The sequence below is a fragment of the Micropterus dolomieu genome, linkage group LG16 (genome assembly GCF_021292245.1).
Source record: "Micropterus dolomieu isolate WLL.071019.BEF.003 ecotype Adirondacks linkage group LG16, ASM2129224v1, whole genome shotgun sequence".
Classification (NCBI taxonomy): Eukaryota; Metazoa; Chordata; class Actinopteri; order Centrarchiformes; family Centrarchidae; genus Micropterus; species Micropterus dolomieu.
The window spans coordinates 6,970,583-6,988,527 of NC_060165.1; the positions used below are offsets into that span (position 1 = coordinate 6,970,583).

General features: G+C 39.5%; 1 protein-coding gene across 2 annotated transcripts in view; it reads right to left on the bottom strand.

The window, feature by feature from the left end:
• Nucleotides 1-2,231: 2,231 nt before the first annotated feature.
• LOC123985178 (synapsin-3-like) overlaps nt 2,232-17,945 on the bottom strand; it is a 112,434-nt gene continuing 96,720 nt past the window's right edge. For both annotated transcript variants that reach the window (XM_046072599.1, XM_046072598.1), the window contains exons 8-14: nt 13,095-13,237; nt 12,050-12,124; nt 11,721-11,823; nt 4,771-4,902; nt 3,801-3,819; nt 3,537-3,693; nt 2,232-2,903 (exon numbers count right to left, since the gene is read on the bottom strand). In XM_046072599.1, coding sequence (XP_045928555.1) covers nt 2,780-2,903; nt 3,537-3,693; nt 3,801-3,819; nt 4,771-4,902; nt 11,721-11,823; nt 12,050-12,124; nt 13,095-13,237 — 753 coding nt within the window. In that variant the 3' untranslated portion in view covers nt 2,232-2,779. The remainder of the gene's footprint in view (nt 2,904-3,536; nt 3,694-3,800; nt 3,820-4,770; nt 4,903-11,720; nt 11,824-12,049; nt 12,125-13,094; nt 13,238-17,945) is intronic.

A 17,945-nucleotide genomic window follows, 5' to 3' on the forward strand; every position in this document is an offset into this window, starting at 1 on the left:
TACTCTTAGGTACTAAGAGGGTGGGGCTTAGCAAAAAGTCAATTAACTAGACCAGAATAGAACAACTGTGATTCTATGGCTCCAGCCACTGATGATAAATGCAACCAATAACATTATTTTTTCCTCCAGAGCAACTGTTTGTGGAAGGAAAACCACAATCCCGATCATTGCTTTGTACTTTTTTTGGTAACAAGCACTGTAGTGTGTATTTTGACGCTAAGAGCTTATGAAGCATAATGAACAGACAATGTTAGTTTTTTCATGTTTCTGCCAAAGCTAAACACCAAATAAAAGCTTGGTAAAAGAAATAACAGCTTCTCTTAAAGTGTCATGCTTTATAGTTCGAAATCAAAATGGCGTAAAACCTGTTATAAACATGATTATTGCAACAATGGGCAATTCTTTTTTGCGATGGTATTATTAATGATAATAGCAAATTTACAACTTTACACACACACACACACACACACACACACACACACACACACACACACACACACACACACACACACACACACACACACACACACACACACACCACCACCACCACCATACATTGTATACAGCTTCATGCATTTGAATAAATGTTACCTTAAAATGGGGGTCAACATTATTGTTATTCTTGTTATTGTGAAAAGAACAATAAAAACTTGACAGGTCTGTTTAAACTACTGCATAATGCTCACAGATATTCTAATGTCCTAATGTCCTATCCCACACTGCAGTCACATTGATATTTCTGTTTGGTGTATTTTGACAGAAAATTGGATGGAATATGGATTCTAATTAAGTTTTTGTTTGTCCAGGTTTCTCTAAATGAAATTGGAGGAAAAAAACATACCTAGGCTTATTTAATTTGTTGCACAGATAGTTACACATCCAACTACAAGATGACTTGATCATTTCCTGCTAAAAGAGCAATTTAGAGATTATTAGGTTGTGATTGTGCTGTGCATGGAAAGCCAAATAAACAGTCAACCTCCTTCTGTAAGCTTGATGCAAACAAACTGTTGCACCATGGATGCACAAAGGGAATATTTAGGGGAAAATTACCTTGCTAACAATTGACTTCCAAATGATTTCCTTAAAATAGAAGAACGTTGTAATGTCTTCTGTAAAAGGCTTCATTTAGTGCTAGGAACACTGAGACAGTATTCAGTTGGTAAGCGTAAGTGTGCTTAAACTTCTTTTACCAATATTTTAACATTTAGTTTATAGAATGGTTATGATAATGAGCTTGTGTTGGTGTTCTGTTTCTGTATGCCTGCTTTGCTACCATTGCAGATGTTGCATACATACCATTTGACCAAAAACTAAAAAAAAGAGGATGATAAATTATCTGCAATCCCAGCTGACACTGGTTGTAGAGAACAAAGGAGAATAAAGATCTAAGATGAGGATGTTATACAACCAAACCTTTTCTGTCTCAGTGGATATTTAAGCACATTAAAGTCTAAAAATATTACATCCTCACTGTTCGCCTTTACACATAGCAGTAGTAGGTATGGTACAAATCCCCCCAAATACACCATAGTGCACAAAACAGCAAGAAAAAGAAGAATTGCAGGGGAAGATCTGGGCTGTGATGGAAGACAGTAGCTGTAAGCCAGTACAGCATTTGCACCTTGTGAAATCACAAGCTCAAAGGTTGGTTCGCTGTGTGATTGTTTTCTTGACCCAGTGCAAAGGGGGATTTTTATGTTCTTATTAAAAAGCACTTTGGTAATGTTAGGTAGAGGAGTTACTATGTAAGCCAATATGCGTCTACATCCCATGGATGTCTGAGAAATGTGGCTGCTGGCAAGATGCTCAAAATCGCTGGTGAACCGTGAGGATTCAGTACATTTCTCATGAGTTAACTGGAACAGTTTTGGATAAGAATATTGCTGTAGACATCTGCAAACAGTTTGGAAGCTGTGAGGCAATTGAAATAATTAAAAGAAATTCAATTGAATAAACAATGTATATATAAACAAATCAGACGTGACCCAATAATGAACAGTTTCACTAGTTGAACAAAGAGAATGCAGAACGACTATACACCAAGCAGTATGAGCTAGATTCTGATTATTTACTGTAAGTATTCACCACTAGAAAGGCCGAGCTGCCCTTGGCTGACTGCTGATCTAAACAACAACATCCAAACTGGCATTCATGTTTTTATTGATGCATTTTAAGTGTTTCAACTTCAAACACATCAAATCAGCATAAAGATGCCTGAAAATGTCTCCATCCTTTATGAACACTGCAGTCCTGTTCTATAATAACATGATTGTGGGTATAAGAGACAGTTACAGTGGCATGTCAGGAAAGATTGACAAAGATATGGCTGGACTGATGTTTATTTGAACCTGTTTCTTCACCTGTATTTAACTGGCATGAACAGCAAGGAGGACACATACAAAATCATCAATCTGAGTAAAAGTTAAAGAAATTTGAATGGGATTTGGTAGGATCTGCACTGACATCCTACACCACTTAATATCTTCTGTAGGGAAGACACATGCAAATGTATCAGCTTTTAAAATTTGACATCTTCGGTCAACACCTCGGGGTCCTTCATCTAAGAACCCTAAATTCTACTGGCCTTTCTAGTGATGAATTAATCGTTGATGTTAGGACAGCGGGATGCACCAGGTGTTAAACTTCACAAACAGTGAGAAGGAAAGAGCAGGAACGGGAAGCTAAGGCTCTGAGGAGGAAGGACACTCCATGACAGATAGACCAGTCAGGGTTTTGTTTGACAACTGACAGGAAGAGGAAGCTTCTGGGTAGGCTTTTAGTCAGAGAAGAGGCTGGCGAAAGACTGTCGGAGGCTGCGGATGGTCTCAGCTTTGGCCTCATCGTCGGTCTGGTTTCCTCGTAATGTCTCAGTGAAGGTGTTGGTCAGTGACTGGGATTTGCTGTGCAGTAAAGGGAACAGTAGTTAAGTTACTACTTTTTTCTGTGAAAGAGGAAAGGTGAAAGGTCAGATGCGAATGTGACCTTCGCACAAATGTTTCCTATACAGTACCAGAGCTATGTTGCAGTAAGTCTGAATTTTCTCGCGTGGGCGTAAATTAATCAATTAACTTTGGGAGCTAGTATGTCTAGTGGGCTGACGACAGCTGTCTGCAAAGTTGTTGATTATACAGCATTTGTCAAACACTCAGTCAGTCACTGTCCTTACACTCACTGCAGCCAAACAACATCCCTTTTTATCTGCTGTTTGTATTATTTGCGATTGCTCTGATCACTGTTTATTTATTACCTGCATCAGAAACGTGACATCAGAGTGTGGATTTTATTAAACAGAGATGTAATGTGACCATGCCTTTAGTGTAGTTTTGTCTGCTGTAGCAGCAACATGCAGTACTAGTATCTAAAGTAAATCATTATTAGCATAACTAATGACATTTGAGAAGAGTAAAATTTAATACTTTAAATAGTCAAAATTAAAGTCATTATTATTATTATTAATCTTGATCTGTTGGTATCTGGTATCATGGGTCATGGATCATTGGTGTGCTATTAATGGGACCCCAGTGTGGACTTACTTCAGCTGGGGTGACTGTTTCTGAGCTCCAGGCCCGGAGGAGGCAGGGATGGGACCGGGCTGGAAGGCCTGGCTGGGTGAGGTGGTGGCTGACCGGGCTCGCTGAGGTGTACCCTGGGCTGACTGGGATGGAGAGCCGGAAGCAGAGCGGTGTCCCCCTGCAGTAGGTACACAAAAATTACAAGTAGATCAAACATTTTACTTTAACATTACACTGCTGCAGCCGCTACTCTACATTGATAAACAAACAAGAAGTGTCTCTTACCTCGTCTGGGCTGTGTGGTCTGTGGATGAAAGGACAAAGAGTCTTTTTTGAGTCATGCACGTACTAGTGGCCAGCACAGTGGGGAAGTATTTGTCAGATATGAACATTACTTCCTACATTGCATTCCAAACAAAGAACTTATAACTTAATAAAACCTGCCACACCAATGGTTCCCTTCCTGAAACACGGCTCAGGTTAGAAATGTAGGATATTCAACTAAAAACCGGAGTCCTAAAATCATATAATGAGCAATAAAACATGAAATGGACTTCAGCTTCATCTTCAAGACCAATTAAGCTGCTTGTTTCTGTAGCTAACGCCTGAAAGTGCACACAGAGATCTTTGACTTTTATGCTGCAATTAAGGCTCATCAAACAACATGTATAATGACAATACAATACCTTCATGGTCATGGTAAAATAACAGCAGCAAGAACATTAGCAGAAGTTACAGGTATAATACTGGGGTTTTTCTCATTTGATTTAATTAGTTTAGCTGTACCTGTACTAAATGTAAGTTTTATTTAATCCTTCTTTAATAATATAATTAATATTTACATAAATAGTTGACATAAATTTGACAAGACAACTTTTATTCAAAGACAGAAACATTAGTAATCACAGGAAGGGCCTTGCTTTATAACATGTTTAATCCCCTCTCAACACCGTGGATGTTTTAAGAAGAACTGGATAGCATGATCAAAGCTGATGCCCATTCATTTATATTAACAGGTGTACTAATTAGTAGCAATACTATAAGTAGCCATAGTAGTAATAGTAACAGCAGAAATATCAATAATGATAGAAGCAGTGGTAAATAATAGTGGTTTGTCATAGTAGTACAAGAATGCATTGTTTTATGATAGCAGTTTTATTTATCAAGTGTACTGTTAACAGCATTAGCTGTAGTTACTGCAGTACTTCTAATAGCAGTATAAAGGTAATATATCAGACGTAATGTACTGATGTACCTTGACAGAGGAGGGCTGAGGTGTGGAAACTCCCAGCAGCACGTGGGCCATCTTGTTGATGACCAGCTCTGTTATCAGCTGTTTATCTTCCTCCACGTGCTCACCAATCAGAGGCATGGAGCTGTCCATCACCTACAGAGACAGAAAAACGGCCAATCAGGTTCCTGTATGGCCACAGAAATTGAACTTTATCAATCCTCCACTAGATGGCAGTGGTATATCTCTTATAAGTGCTCAGACCCCAAATAATGACATTGATGATGGACTCTGTGGTCTTTGCCAGCAATGATGAGTCATTTTACAGAGATCTCAGACAATATAAGCTATACAGCACTCTGCTGGCCTGAAATACAATTTACTACCGGATGCACTGAGCATGACACTGACTATTCTGTTTGTTCCCATGCATCATACTCCTCAGAAAGCCCCTTGGCCTGGATCTGTCCTACTACATTCTCCAACAGAGATGCACCACCACTGTAGAGTAGCTCAGCAGTGTGTAGTCAGGGTTTTGAGACCCTGCAGAGGGGCGTAAAATTTACAAAAACAGGGTAAGAGAGGATGTCTGATGTTTGCGCTTTTCTTTTAAAATCCTCAAAAGTCATTAGCCCCTGAGTCCTCTCTGATATTAAATCACATGAACCAAAGTAAAAAGAGAAGCTTTATTAGGTTATTGTGCATGTGCAGCTTGACATGAGATATTGCTTCAATTTCCTGATTTATATTATATGTATATTTGAACACAAAGATCTCTCCTTTCAAACTATCTGCTATTTTTCTGTGCCAACCTCTGAAGGGCAAAAATTATAAAATTTAAATATTTTAGTGAGCAGGAGATAAAATGGGATTCCCATGGATGGATTTCTGAACGGGCCTACTGGGCACTGGCCCAGGGTCTTGCTCTTTTGTAGGATGGATAGGGGGGGGGGTCTTTTACATGTCTGTGCCCAGGGGCCCGTTGTCTCATAATCTGTCCATGGTGACTCCATTTGTAAATATTATGTTGCCCCGGGTATGACTTGGAAGAGCACAGACCACATCCACTGCCATACACAAATAATTAACCTCAAAGAAAAAAAAACTTTCCCACCACTTGAGCTCACATGCACATACACGTGTACTGCAGAACCACAGAGCACATGGGCCTCAGAGACTCCTCCCTGAGGACCAAAACAAACAGGAGCAGAGAAGTGTGGCTGCTGGCACTGCTGGCTTGGATGCAGATTTTCAGCGTCGTGGATGGGGCTGCAGCACCACGCCCCAGCCACTGGCTGCACCCATGTGCCGATACTCATGTACACAGTGTACGCCAAGCAGAGCCCAACCACGTGCTGCAGAGAGCGTGCAGGGATCCCATTGCAAACAAACACTGCACCAGTTAATTTCACTAAACTAGACCAAGCTTTCCCTTTTCTCTGGTAGTAGTTTGCTTTAATTAGTGGCATCAGTTAAATTCAATTTTAAAAAACTTGATCGCTTGGTCCCTCAAGAGCAATTCCAGGCAAACTAGTTTGGAAACTTATAAACTCACAATTCATGTGGTGTGGTTGGTATTTTGTTGGATTGAAATCTTGTTACTATTGATGGTACAAGACACTGCTGATGAACACAAAGAGCCTGGCACCTGTTGTAGCTAATGTTGTTGTTTAAAAAAAAATGTCCATATAGAAATAAAAAATTTACGCTTAAGGCTTGTTTCACACTGTTCTACAGATGATCTATATATCTACAGAACCATGCAGAACTTGCAGGGCTGCCACAACGATTTTTTACACTTAATCAAATAATTGTTTATTCTATAAAAAGGAATTGTTAAAAATGCCAATCACATGGTGGCGTCTTCAGATGTTTTGTTTTATCTGGGCAACATTACAAAACCAAAAGCTGGTCCTGGATGATATAACTGTATATACAGTCATACAGTCTATACTGACTATATATAATCCTCATTCTCAATGCCTTTTCTTGGGTAACTTTAAACAAAAACATACTGTTTGAAAATACATCAAAGTATTTATGCTAAGCAGCCAAGAAGGGTTCGAATTAGCAGATAACATTAACAAATCTGCCATAGACAGCGTTTTCAACTAACTAACTAAGAGCTAATGTTAGCTTAATTAGCCAGCTAACTACAGCTGATAAAATCTACCAGTGAGTGGCATCTCACCTGGCAAATTTGCTGCTTTTGTCTACCTCGGTCTGAAATCAAGAACCCATTGTTTCAAAAATTACTATGAAATGTGATGGTAAATATGCCACAATTATTATTGTAAACTGCATAAGTGCAGTGGAAGAACAAAAAGCATGTAAGTAATGGGGGCGTGGCTAAGCAAAGGGTCAATTAAAGAACAATTAAAAAATCTGCTGAAATTCCACAATATATTGTTTTACTGTTTACTGTTACATGCACTGTATGAAAGCCCCACTGTTTTTGTTACAGTATGTGAAAGTGTAAGATTTTTGAAAAATATGCAGTAAGTTCTATCCAATAAAACATGACTGATGATTTTGGTAAGACCCAGCCAAGTCATCCTTTATCAGTTCTCAGTCAGGTCCCTTTAGTTAAGCCTTTCCTGATGGTAAATCCTCTCCCAACATCATGTTTCATGTGGAAACACATCAAACCACAAAGTAAAATTAAAATTTAGTTTCACGCATTCTTCAGCGTCATAAATCCAGGGAATCCGGAGTATAGAAAAACTGTGTTTTTATTCTTATGTTTTTTTAATTTCTTTCTTTAGATTTTTCTGAGTAGTTGAGATCTAACCATTTGGGTTCATACTGTTCTGTACAGAACCACTATCCAGAGAACCCTTTAAAGCCCTTCCAGCCTCTTGGCGAGGATTTGGTGGTGAGGTGGGGCGTTGCACGGTGTTTTGGCCAGTTCAGTCATTACCACAGGGGACTGAGCAGAGGCCTGGCAGGCGATCGCCATACCCCACTTCAAACGGTGTGTGGTGGCAAGCAGAGCTGGGATCCACCCTGTTGATTTATTAGGATACAGAGTCATCTAGCAGACGTCATCTAGCAGAAGACTGGAGCTGCAACTGGCCTTTTCAGCACTGGAACATAGAGGTGTTATTCAGTACTTTTATTGAGCTGCACAGTGTTCTGTCTGGACCATATATCCCGCTGCATGGGAAAGTTCACAGAGCACATCATGTGAAATGTCCTCATTCAGAAATGATGGTGCAGTCGCGGTACAGGGATGGGAAGGAAATTTAGCTTTAAGATAGCAACATTTGCATTCCTACCCTCTGAATCAGCTGAATGATTATTATGATTCACTTAAGGTTAAAAATAAAAAAAGCTTATGGATATCCCATCTGAGTTTATCTTATTAAGTATACTGTGTATCCTTAACCCTACTTAATGTGCCTCCTTTCACCTCTTTATCTCTGTCTGTATCATCCAAATAGCTCCGGCGATTATCACATCATGATTGTCATGTTATGCTGTGTCTTGAGTGTCATTTGTCAAGTAAAATCATGTCATGGTATTGAGTCATGTCAAAGTATGTCGTCTCAATTACATCATTTGTTTGTAATGGTTTAAAGGCCTCATAAAATAAAAAAATTCCTTTTCCATGTTGCCACTTTCTGTTCATCTCGTGTGCCAAACCAGTGCATCACGTGCCATTTAATCATGCCATGTCATATCACAGATCATATATTGATATATGGTATGACAGCAGTGGTGAAAGAGTATTAAGATATTTTATTTCAGTAAAAGTAGCAATCCTGCAGTATAAAAATACAGCATTCCTGCATTCATTAAAGTACAAAAGTATAAGGCTAAAAATGTACTTGAAGTATCAAAAGTAAACACAGGTGACAGAATGACCCCTAACAGAATGTGTTATTATTGGATAATTATAAGTAATGAATAAATGCCTAGTCTAACCTGTACAAATGCATTATATTTTATAAGCTGCACTGTAAAAAATGCCTGTGAAATCCACAGTAAGTTTCTGGTCAATTGCTGCCAGTTATTTACTATGATTTGTTTACAGTAAGTTTCTGGTCAATTGCTGCCAGTTATTTACTATGATTTGTTTACAGTAAGTTTCTGGTCAATTTCTGCCAGTTATTTTACTGTGATTTGTTTTACAGTAAGTTAGTGGTCAATTGTTGCCAGTTATTTACTATGATTTGTTTACAGTAAGTTTCTGGTCAATTTCTGCCAGTTATTTTACTGTGATTTGTTTTACAGTAAGTTAGTGGTCAATTGTTGCCAGTTATTTACTGTGATTTGTTTTAAAGTAAGTTTCTGGTCAATTGTTGCCAGTTATTTACTGTGATTTGTTTTACAGTAAGTTTCTGGTCAATTGCTGCCAGTTGTTTACTGTGACTGGTTTACAGTAAGTTACTGGTCAATTGCTCCCAGTTATTTACTGTGATTTGTTTTATAGTAAGTTACTGGTCAATTTCTGCCAGTTATTTACTGTGATTTGTTTTATAGTAAGTTAGTGGTGAATTACTGACAGTTATTTACTGTGATTTGTTTACAGTAAGTTACTGGTCAATTTCTGCCAGTTATTTACTGTAATTTGTTTTACAGTAAGTTAGTGGTCAATTTCTGCCAGTTATTTTACTGTGATTTGTTTTACAGTAAGTTAGTGGTCAATTGTTGCCAGTTATTTACTGTGATTTGTTTTAAAGTAAGTTTCTGGTCAATTGTTGCCAGTTATTTACTGTGATTTGTTTTACAGTAAGTTTCTGGTCAATTGCTGCCAGTTATTTACTATGAATTTCACAGTAGGTTTCTTACAGTGTGGTCTTATTGTTGTTGTTTTATAATCACTATCATGTCATTTGACATTAAGCTGTACTGTGTCATGATGTTGCGTGATGTCATGTCACAGCTGTCGTAGCAACCTCCATTGTCTATAGACTTTTTCAGTGAAGTGACAGAAAGCTGGAGCTTGCTTCAGGTTAATACCAGCCGTAGCAACCTGTTAATGAAGTGCCTCTGAGCAGCTCATTACTTTTCATTAGGGAGAGGTATCATGGCTGATGTCTTTGTCTGGAGCAAAAAACAGATTGATGGACCGACAGCTCTTCCGTGTCGCGGTTAATTGAATTCCATCATGCTGAAGGGTTGGAGAGAGAGAGAGAGAGAGAGAGCTAGATAGAGCAGGAGGAGATGAGGAGGAGGAAGTGTTGAGCTCGTCAGAGAACATTGTTACTCCACTGTGTCACCAGTTTCTCTGTCCAAACAGTCCGGCTCCAAGACCACACCTCTCTGGGGAGCTGGTAGATATTTCCTGAGATAGTGTGATGTCATGGTCTCAATCTAAATATGGGGACATCAGAAGTCCCAGAAGGTCCTGTTTCCTCAGATTTGAAGACATAGGAGACATTTCTAAAAACAAAACTGATAACAGATGAACTATATGTCTCCTGCTTTTCCCCTGGGCATAATCCTTGAAGGAAAATTTCCCAACATATCATCCTCTTTTGTGGTGTATCATCAGGCAATCCTGTGTGAGGACTTTTGAAGGCAATGTTACGGCTCCTCTCGGCTACTGATTTCCTGTTTTGCAATGACCTCCATAAAACAGCGCTGAATCTGCCTGAACAGTTTTTATGGCAGTGGAGAAGGTGACAACAGTACTGACAGCAGACTGATATGCCCACTTAGTAAGTCATGCCCCCAACTCAAAACTCAACCATCTTGTTGCTGAGTTGCATTTAAGTCTATTTTAAGCTCATGTAGAGCTTGAAATTGGTTCCTGTGCCTCTTCTATGATACTTTTCTTCCTGTATAATTGTTGAATATTAGGAAACTTTTTGCCTTCATAACTAAACACAGATTTTTTTCTGGCCTCTCGGGCCAATGGAAACAAGCTGTAAATAGCAATGTGACATCATCACATTGTTAGCGAACATGTTAGTTGAATTTTTACACATCCAACAAAGCAACATAAGCATTCATTTGGAGTTGTGTTTCTGGCCCCCTGGTGAATGAAATTAAAATTTTCCGTCCACTTTTAGTACTTTTTTGGTCTTTGCCATCTTCTGAGGGGAATATCTAGCTCTTCAGCATGTAAATGTCCTATGCTAGTTGCTAACTCTGTGTTCCCTTTGATGCTGGACAGGTAGCATACAGTGTTTTTTTGCTGAAAACAGCTGCCAGGGGTGGCTGGAAACAGAGTTGAGGTTTGGTCTCCTTTAGCAGTTTTTCTGTTTGCTATTTGGTGCTGGCAGCTATTGTGCAGCAGGTTTATCAGAGCTCAAAATTGCCTGCTGTGTTTAGAAACAACACTAATGACAGCAGTGAGGCTGAACCAAAACAGTAAAGATATGGGCTGTAAAACCAAAACAATTAGCTACAATACGCTAAAATACTCCTATACTTGGTGAAAACTGCAGAGACAGGGTCTCTATGGTTTCATTACTATGAGCAACCTCTTTCACATGAAACCCCAAACCTCAACCAAATTAGTTGTGTCAGGTCATGCCCCAGCCATTTTATTTGTCTACAAAGTGGAAACTGCACTTTACCAGTGGACTCAAAATAAACAGGCGGTGCTGGTGGTGAACGCAGAGAGTCGACCGCTGACTCCTGATGTTGTTTTCATTCTCCTGCCTGTGTTTGGTCTACAGACTAATCATTCTTTCAAGGCTGATCGTGTACCATCAAGTCTGGCAACGCCTTTCCCTGTTGACTTTCACCATGATATGAAAAGTATTATCTGCAGGAGACTGAATCCAAAGTAACGTTTACACTGGACTGGCATGAGATCCTACTAACATTCCAAATGTTTTCTGTCTAGCGCCCCACCTTTAACTCAACAGGTGCAGCCTTAGTAAAAATCCATCCAATCCATTTTGATGAAATTTCAATTATTCTATTAAATATTTGTGTTTGGTTCCAAGATACACAAAAGGTGCAAAATATTAGTGTCTATCCTCCTGCTATCATTGTTATTCTGAAAACAAACCAACCTCAATGATATAGTCGTTGCCGTCTTTTCCGTGGACAGCCTTCACTGCACAGACATCTAGGCCACCAAACATCTCAGCACAGGAGTCCACCCACATCCGGTATCTATAACACATTGACACAAATAACTGATAAACCAATCATTAAAGACCCAATAATCTGGATATATCATGAAGGGTAAATTGGACTTAACAAGGCTCACAGTTACAAATAAATTTGAACTCTAACATATATGTGAGATTTAGCAAGAAGACAGATGTATTGGAAGGTAAAACATATACAAAAGTATTTTGTATCAGAATTTTCCCACAGTATCTCTGAGTCAAACCACCTGTCAGTCATTGCAATCTGTTCCAACATGGCAGATCCTGTGTTGGCCTTCCAGTTCCCAGAGATGGACGTTCTCCTGCAAATCAAAGAAAACATCAACAAATGAATCAACCTGCCTCCAGTCAAAAAGCTATAATGCTCCACCAAAGACTGATGCCCTCACAAGCTTGTGTAGCACAACAGAAAAGCTCATGGGAGAAGCTATCGTCAGTCCATCAGTGATGATTATTGCCATCCACACCTACATTATGTTTGTGTCAGAGCCATTTAAAGACATGCTATCATGGTGAGGCCAGGGGAAACAAGATGAGATAAGGCTTGGCTACTCTGTTCCCCTGCTTTTGGTCAAGTAATTGTTTGGAGACTTGAAAGTTAAGAGGGTGTTGACTCTTATTCTTTGTCGCTATATGCCCGGAGGACTTCACAGAACACGGCCTCTTGTTTCCAAATGGGTGTGTGGGTTTGAAAGAGGAATGGGACCATGACTTTGTGAGAGTACAGACATCTCAGAATCTAATAGTGATTCTTGAACTATTTATTATACTTTAACATGAGTCTGGTAACTAGCACAACTTGCAAGCAACAAAGTCTTACTAACTGAGTAATGAGTGCTGGTCTCTAATGGATGATTATGTGAAATATTTTATGTGACCTGTTTTCTGTTGTTTTTGTTATTCCTGCCTATCTTGGCCTTTACCTCGGTTGGGCTTTTTTGGTTCAGTAAGATTGAACAAAACAAAAATCACAACTTTCTGGAGAGTTTTAGAGTTTAGACTAATCTGTCCCATCTTCATGGTTTTTCAAATCGAGGGAAACAAAAATGTGCAGTTCCTGTGTGAGTTCCTGTGTGTGCTCCATAGTTCCTGGAACTACAGTATTTACTATGTGCTGTCTAATGATGGTTTAAATACTGTTTCAGAGGATTTTCCATTCTGACAAGAACGGTGAATATCTGATGTGAAAGTGTGCAAAACTTTATGGGTAGCTTCACTACATCTGTAATCTGTACATCAAATGTGTCGAACGTATGATGCAAAACATCTTACATGTAAGCTTTGTAGTTGTTACCAATCTTCTGGATGCGGATATCATACTTGGACTGGACGTAGGGCTCGGTGGTGGCATAGGTCCCGGCCAGAGCCACCACGCTGGTGATGTCCTGGAAGTCCTGTTGGTTTTCAACTTTGATCTGTGGGAGAGACGCCACTCGTTAGTGAGCGGATAATTAAAATGTGTGCAGTCAAAGCTGGCAGTAGCTGCTTAAAATCCCACAGGAATTTCACACTTGTACACTGGCGGGATAATAAAGGGTCCCTGGATGGAAACTTTGCCAGGGGCGGCTGTGAACTACGTCACCTCACCCCCATCAAGTGATTAGACTGTTAGACTGTGGACACAGACTGAGTGGAAATGACGCAATGGGAACCAATCAACACAAAACATGGCTCTTACATAAAACTCAAAGGTATTTACACTATAACTTTAAGATAATTACTAATTGATGATGTGTGACATTGTAGCATAGGAAGGGAACAACATTTTGGCCCTCAGTGGAAGTCTGCAAGACCATTTATTTATCTACATTCCATCTTGGATACAAGAGCTCTTACTGGCTTCCTCACTACAATTCCCAGGGGTCACCTGTCATTTCAACAGCCTTACTCTGATGTCTTCTTCTTTGGATTTTCTATGGATGATGTTTCTGTAGGTGGTGCTATTTTTTTTAATCTTATTTAACTAGGTTGACACACATATTTATGAGGTGTATTCCATCAGTTCATGGGAAATGGGGCATCTTGGCAAACAAACATTAATCAGCAGCTTTAATGTATGGCAGACTGTCAGAGCTCAGTGTCTAAGATGCAAAATGATTCAGGCCAGAGCTTCCACTCAGTCATCACCAGACCTCTCACTGGTATCATCACAGTTCTACACAGTGGAAGTGGTAGGAACGGTGAGGTGCCATCATGAAAAAAGACAAACCAGATGGAGAAACCAGGAAGCCCTGTCTTTACCTCTGGGGTTTTAACTCGTCTGTGAGTTTAAGTGAACTTAGTGAATGTAATGCTTATTAACTCACAATCATTTTCGTTTATAATTTTTGTATATATATAATTTGCTTTGTAGCATAAAGTGAACTACAAATTGCATCATCATCATTTTCAAGAAACTGACCTTGTACCTATCTAAAGTAGGCTTTGTTTCCTTTCTAGGGGTGTACACTAGTTTTGCCTCAGATGCTAATATACAGTACTGCATGACTCAAGGTCTGATGTTGTCGAACACGGGGATACAAATTTGCAGTTTAAACTTAAACAGTCAGAAGGATTATAGTACTATCTAACAGCTAGATCATCATAAAAGAAATAGCTTGTGCCATAGATGATGCATAAGCAGTTCAGTTGCTGTTACACTGACCAATATGGAGTATAGAATGGAAAGCACAAATTAAAATTAGACACTTTTTGAGGTCTTAGGAAACAGTTTAACGCCGTGTTTAAGAGTGCTAAAACCGCAGAAGAAGAAATACAATTTTTCCGGGTGGAACAAAGAAATCCCAAAGACCATTAAAAATCATGCAACACTCTCAAACAATGAACAAGAGAACCGACACTGGGAAAACAAATAAAGCAAAACCGAGCGAGAATTGCACAAAACAATAAACATAGATTTAAATGTGTAAAAGCAGGACGGACAGCTTTGATGGTTAAAGTGGTTCCATAAACAGCGCTGTTACTTTGACGGGTAATAACATGAAAACAATTGTTGGAATCCACATAAAAAGCTCTGAAGCCAGACTAGAAAATATATTTAATTCATTTCAAGCTGATTAAGTACACGTAAGATGAAGATAATTTCAATTTAAGAACTATTTCTCTTAGAGTTGAAGCCATGAGTTCAGCGGTAATACAGGACACGCTCCGGCGTCTACACTGGAGAACCTCAGTTATTAGGGAACATGAAATGAGACCAAAGGCCGGAAACAAAGAGCATGTCTCCCGGTGTGATAGTGTTTATATTTGTTTTACTTTGGCGATAAAACCACTGAAATGTTCATGTTTGACATGATAAAACACAATCTATTAGCAACACATGTAGAGAAAAGTCAAAGTGCTCGGACTTATCTAAAGTTTGCTGACATTCTCTAACATTAGGTATCATTAGCTACTGGTCATACCAGACCAAGTAAGGCTATAGCAGCAAAACCTGTGAGTGTATTTTCAGAGAGCAAGGGTGGCTTTTATTGCTTATGAATTTAAAGTCACGCAGACTGTCAGAGGGCTTATGTTGTCCTTCTGTCAATAGTGTTTGTTTGCAACAAAACAGCATCAACATCTTTTTCCTTTTTTATTTTAATCTAGGTGTATCATTGTTTATTGTCTATCATATTATTTTATAAATTATATAAAGGTATGTGCTACATGGTTATTATAAATGTGTGCTTTCAGCTAACTTCTTTCATAGTGTGAGTGTTGCTAACAATGACTGAAGCACTTAGGCTGAGCCCTGTACCATGCCTGTTTACAGTATGCGGGTAGAAGTAGAAACAACAAAATCAACTGAATGAGGGGAAGTGACTCACAGTTCACCTCCTGGCTCCAGAGGTAGAACCTGATAGCTAGTGGCAAATCCAGCTCTGAGCTATACGCACGAAAAACCATCCAGAGAATTACGCAACTCCTCGGAATAAACTAAACAAACCGTAACGATGCAAACAGAAACTGAGAAAAGGTAAGCCAGAGATGGTGAAACGCTGGCATAGAGATGAAGAGCAGCACCTGGTGGAAAAAGTCATGTCACACTGGTCAGTGTCCAGACTAAATGAAATAATAGCTTAAACACAGAGCCTGACAGGTCTAAAACAACGTAACGGGGAAACTAGATGCTTCACACGGCTATGTTATATGTTTGTCAAATGAAAGAGGCCAAATGAGTAGCCACATTTTAAAATGTGCATATACAAACATTAGGGCTGACCCCCAATAGTCGAAGATTTGATGCTTTGATGGGCAGAGCCTGATTTGACTGTCAATCTCACAGTCGAAGCTTCGCAGCGAAACAAGGATCATGCCATTTTGGTCGTCAGTGCACATGTGTAAGCGTAGCGTGTGCGTGTGTGTGTGTATGTGTGTCAGAAGAGGAACACTTGCTGAAGAGAAGGAGATGCCGGTGTTGTGCCAAGTTGTCTGCACCTCGCAGGACTTTCGGATAATTTATCACCGTTGATGAACCACACAAAGAATATTGTAGCATTTTTAAACAGCTGGCTACTTGAAATAGACCCACGAGGAACCACAACGTGCATGCAGTTGTCGGCACCACGGCATGCACACTAAACTCACACAAGACCAGTGATAGACAGGTGAGATAAACATCCAGTTAGCTAACATTAGCCACCATAAGATACTGTTCATACCAGATCTGTAGCAGCAAAACACCCTAAATGCATCAAATTGAGCGTGTGTGTATTTTATTGCTTCTGAACAAAACATTTTATTGTTAAGAGTAAAGTTATGTTGTTACATAGTATTTGCTTTAAGGCCGTTTGCTTTAAATTTAGAATAAACCTGCTGAAAGTAACTTGTTTTGGAAGAACAGTGCCCTCTTCCTGTTTTGTGCTGTAAAGAAATTTAAGTCAACCTAGTGGCTCACGGTGGTATCACTGTTCACTCATTTATCTTTACAGTAATAATGATAAAGGCACAAATTCATGTGGTAGTGATTTAGACTTAAGTGTTACATGTCGTTATAGTTGGTGTAATAATATATAGATAGTGTTTGGGTAAGTAAATGTGGAATTAACAGGTTAGAACTGCAAATTACTTTACTTACACTTGACAAGTGACAGCTTTCTGTCAAAAGCAAACAAAACAGCAATGACTTCAACCCCACATGTTCCAAATGTCTGATCTCAGAGCTCTGTGAGGTCTGAGGGGTTAAACAAGGTCCTGCTCTTCAAGGGCCTGCCAAGTTCCCCTCGAGGCTTATGGGAAATTCTATAGCATGTCTGGCTCCTGAACAGGAAGCCAAGCCTATCCAGACAGACGAGGGCCAAAGACATATAGGAAGTGTCTCCTCTGTGAATCCAAGTAACTGGCGGGAGAGAGAGAGAGAGAGAGAGAGAGAGAGAGAGAGAGAGAGATATGTGTTCGGGAGAAGTGTGTAAACCTTCTTTTTGCTGTATCAGTTGTGTAACTCCATGTCTTGAAATAAATACATGTGGAAAGAAATGTTCCAGACTGTTCATCTCTCATAATGTAATCAACGGAGATGATAGAAATCTGTCTACCGTTATTTCCTTGCAGCAATCATGTTCATAATCATTGTCTGAAACTGTTAGCCGGCCAGACTGTTGTGTAAGAGAACATCACAAGTCCGGTGGATTGTACTCAGACATTGTCAGTAGTGTGTCTGTCTGGGAGCTCCTCTGCCTTTGGAGCAATCAGATTATTTGCTCAGTGAGAGTAAACACTACGCACTATACAGCCTGATTATGACGGGACATTTTTAAGATCGTGGAGAGACAGCGCTAGTGTGTACAAACTAGAGCAGATGGGGTTTAGGTTCCCGATCTCTCGCCTCAGACCAGTCAAAGCTGACGTGATAATACCACATGTTTGATTTGCATGACTGGAATCTTTACAAATAAGTGTGAGCCTGTAACCTGAGTTGGTAAAGGTAGGAAATCTGAACTTGTGAGCTTGTCTGCAAAAGTCAGTTGTTGCAAGTGTGACACAGACTGTTTTCATGATCATTTGGACTTTTAAAAGTCCTCTACTGTCTTCCTGGCTTAAATGAATAGTTAGACATTTTGGCAAATCACTTTCTAAATATAAAGCCAGAGATGGAGACTCGAGTTAGAGACTCGGACTCGAGTGCGACTTAAGTCGCACACA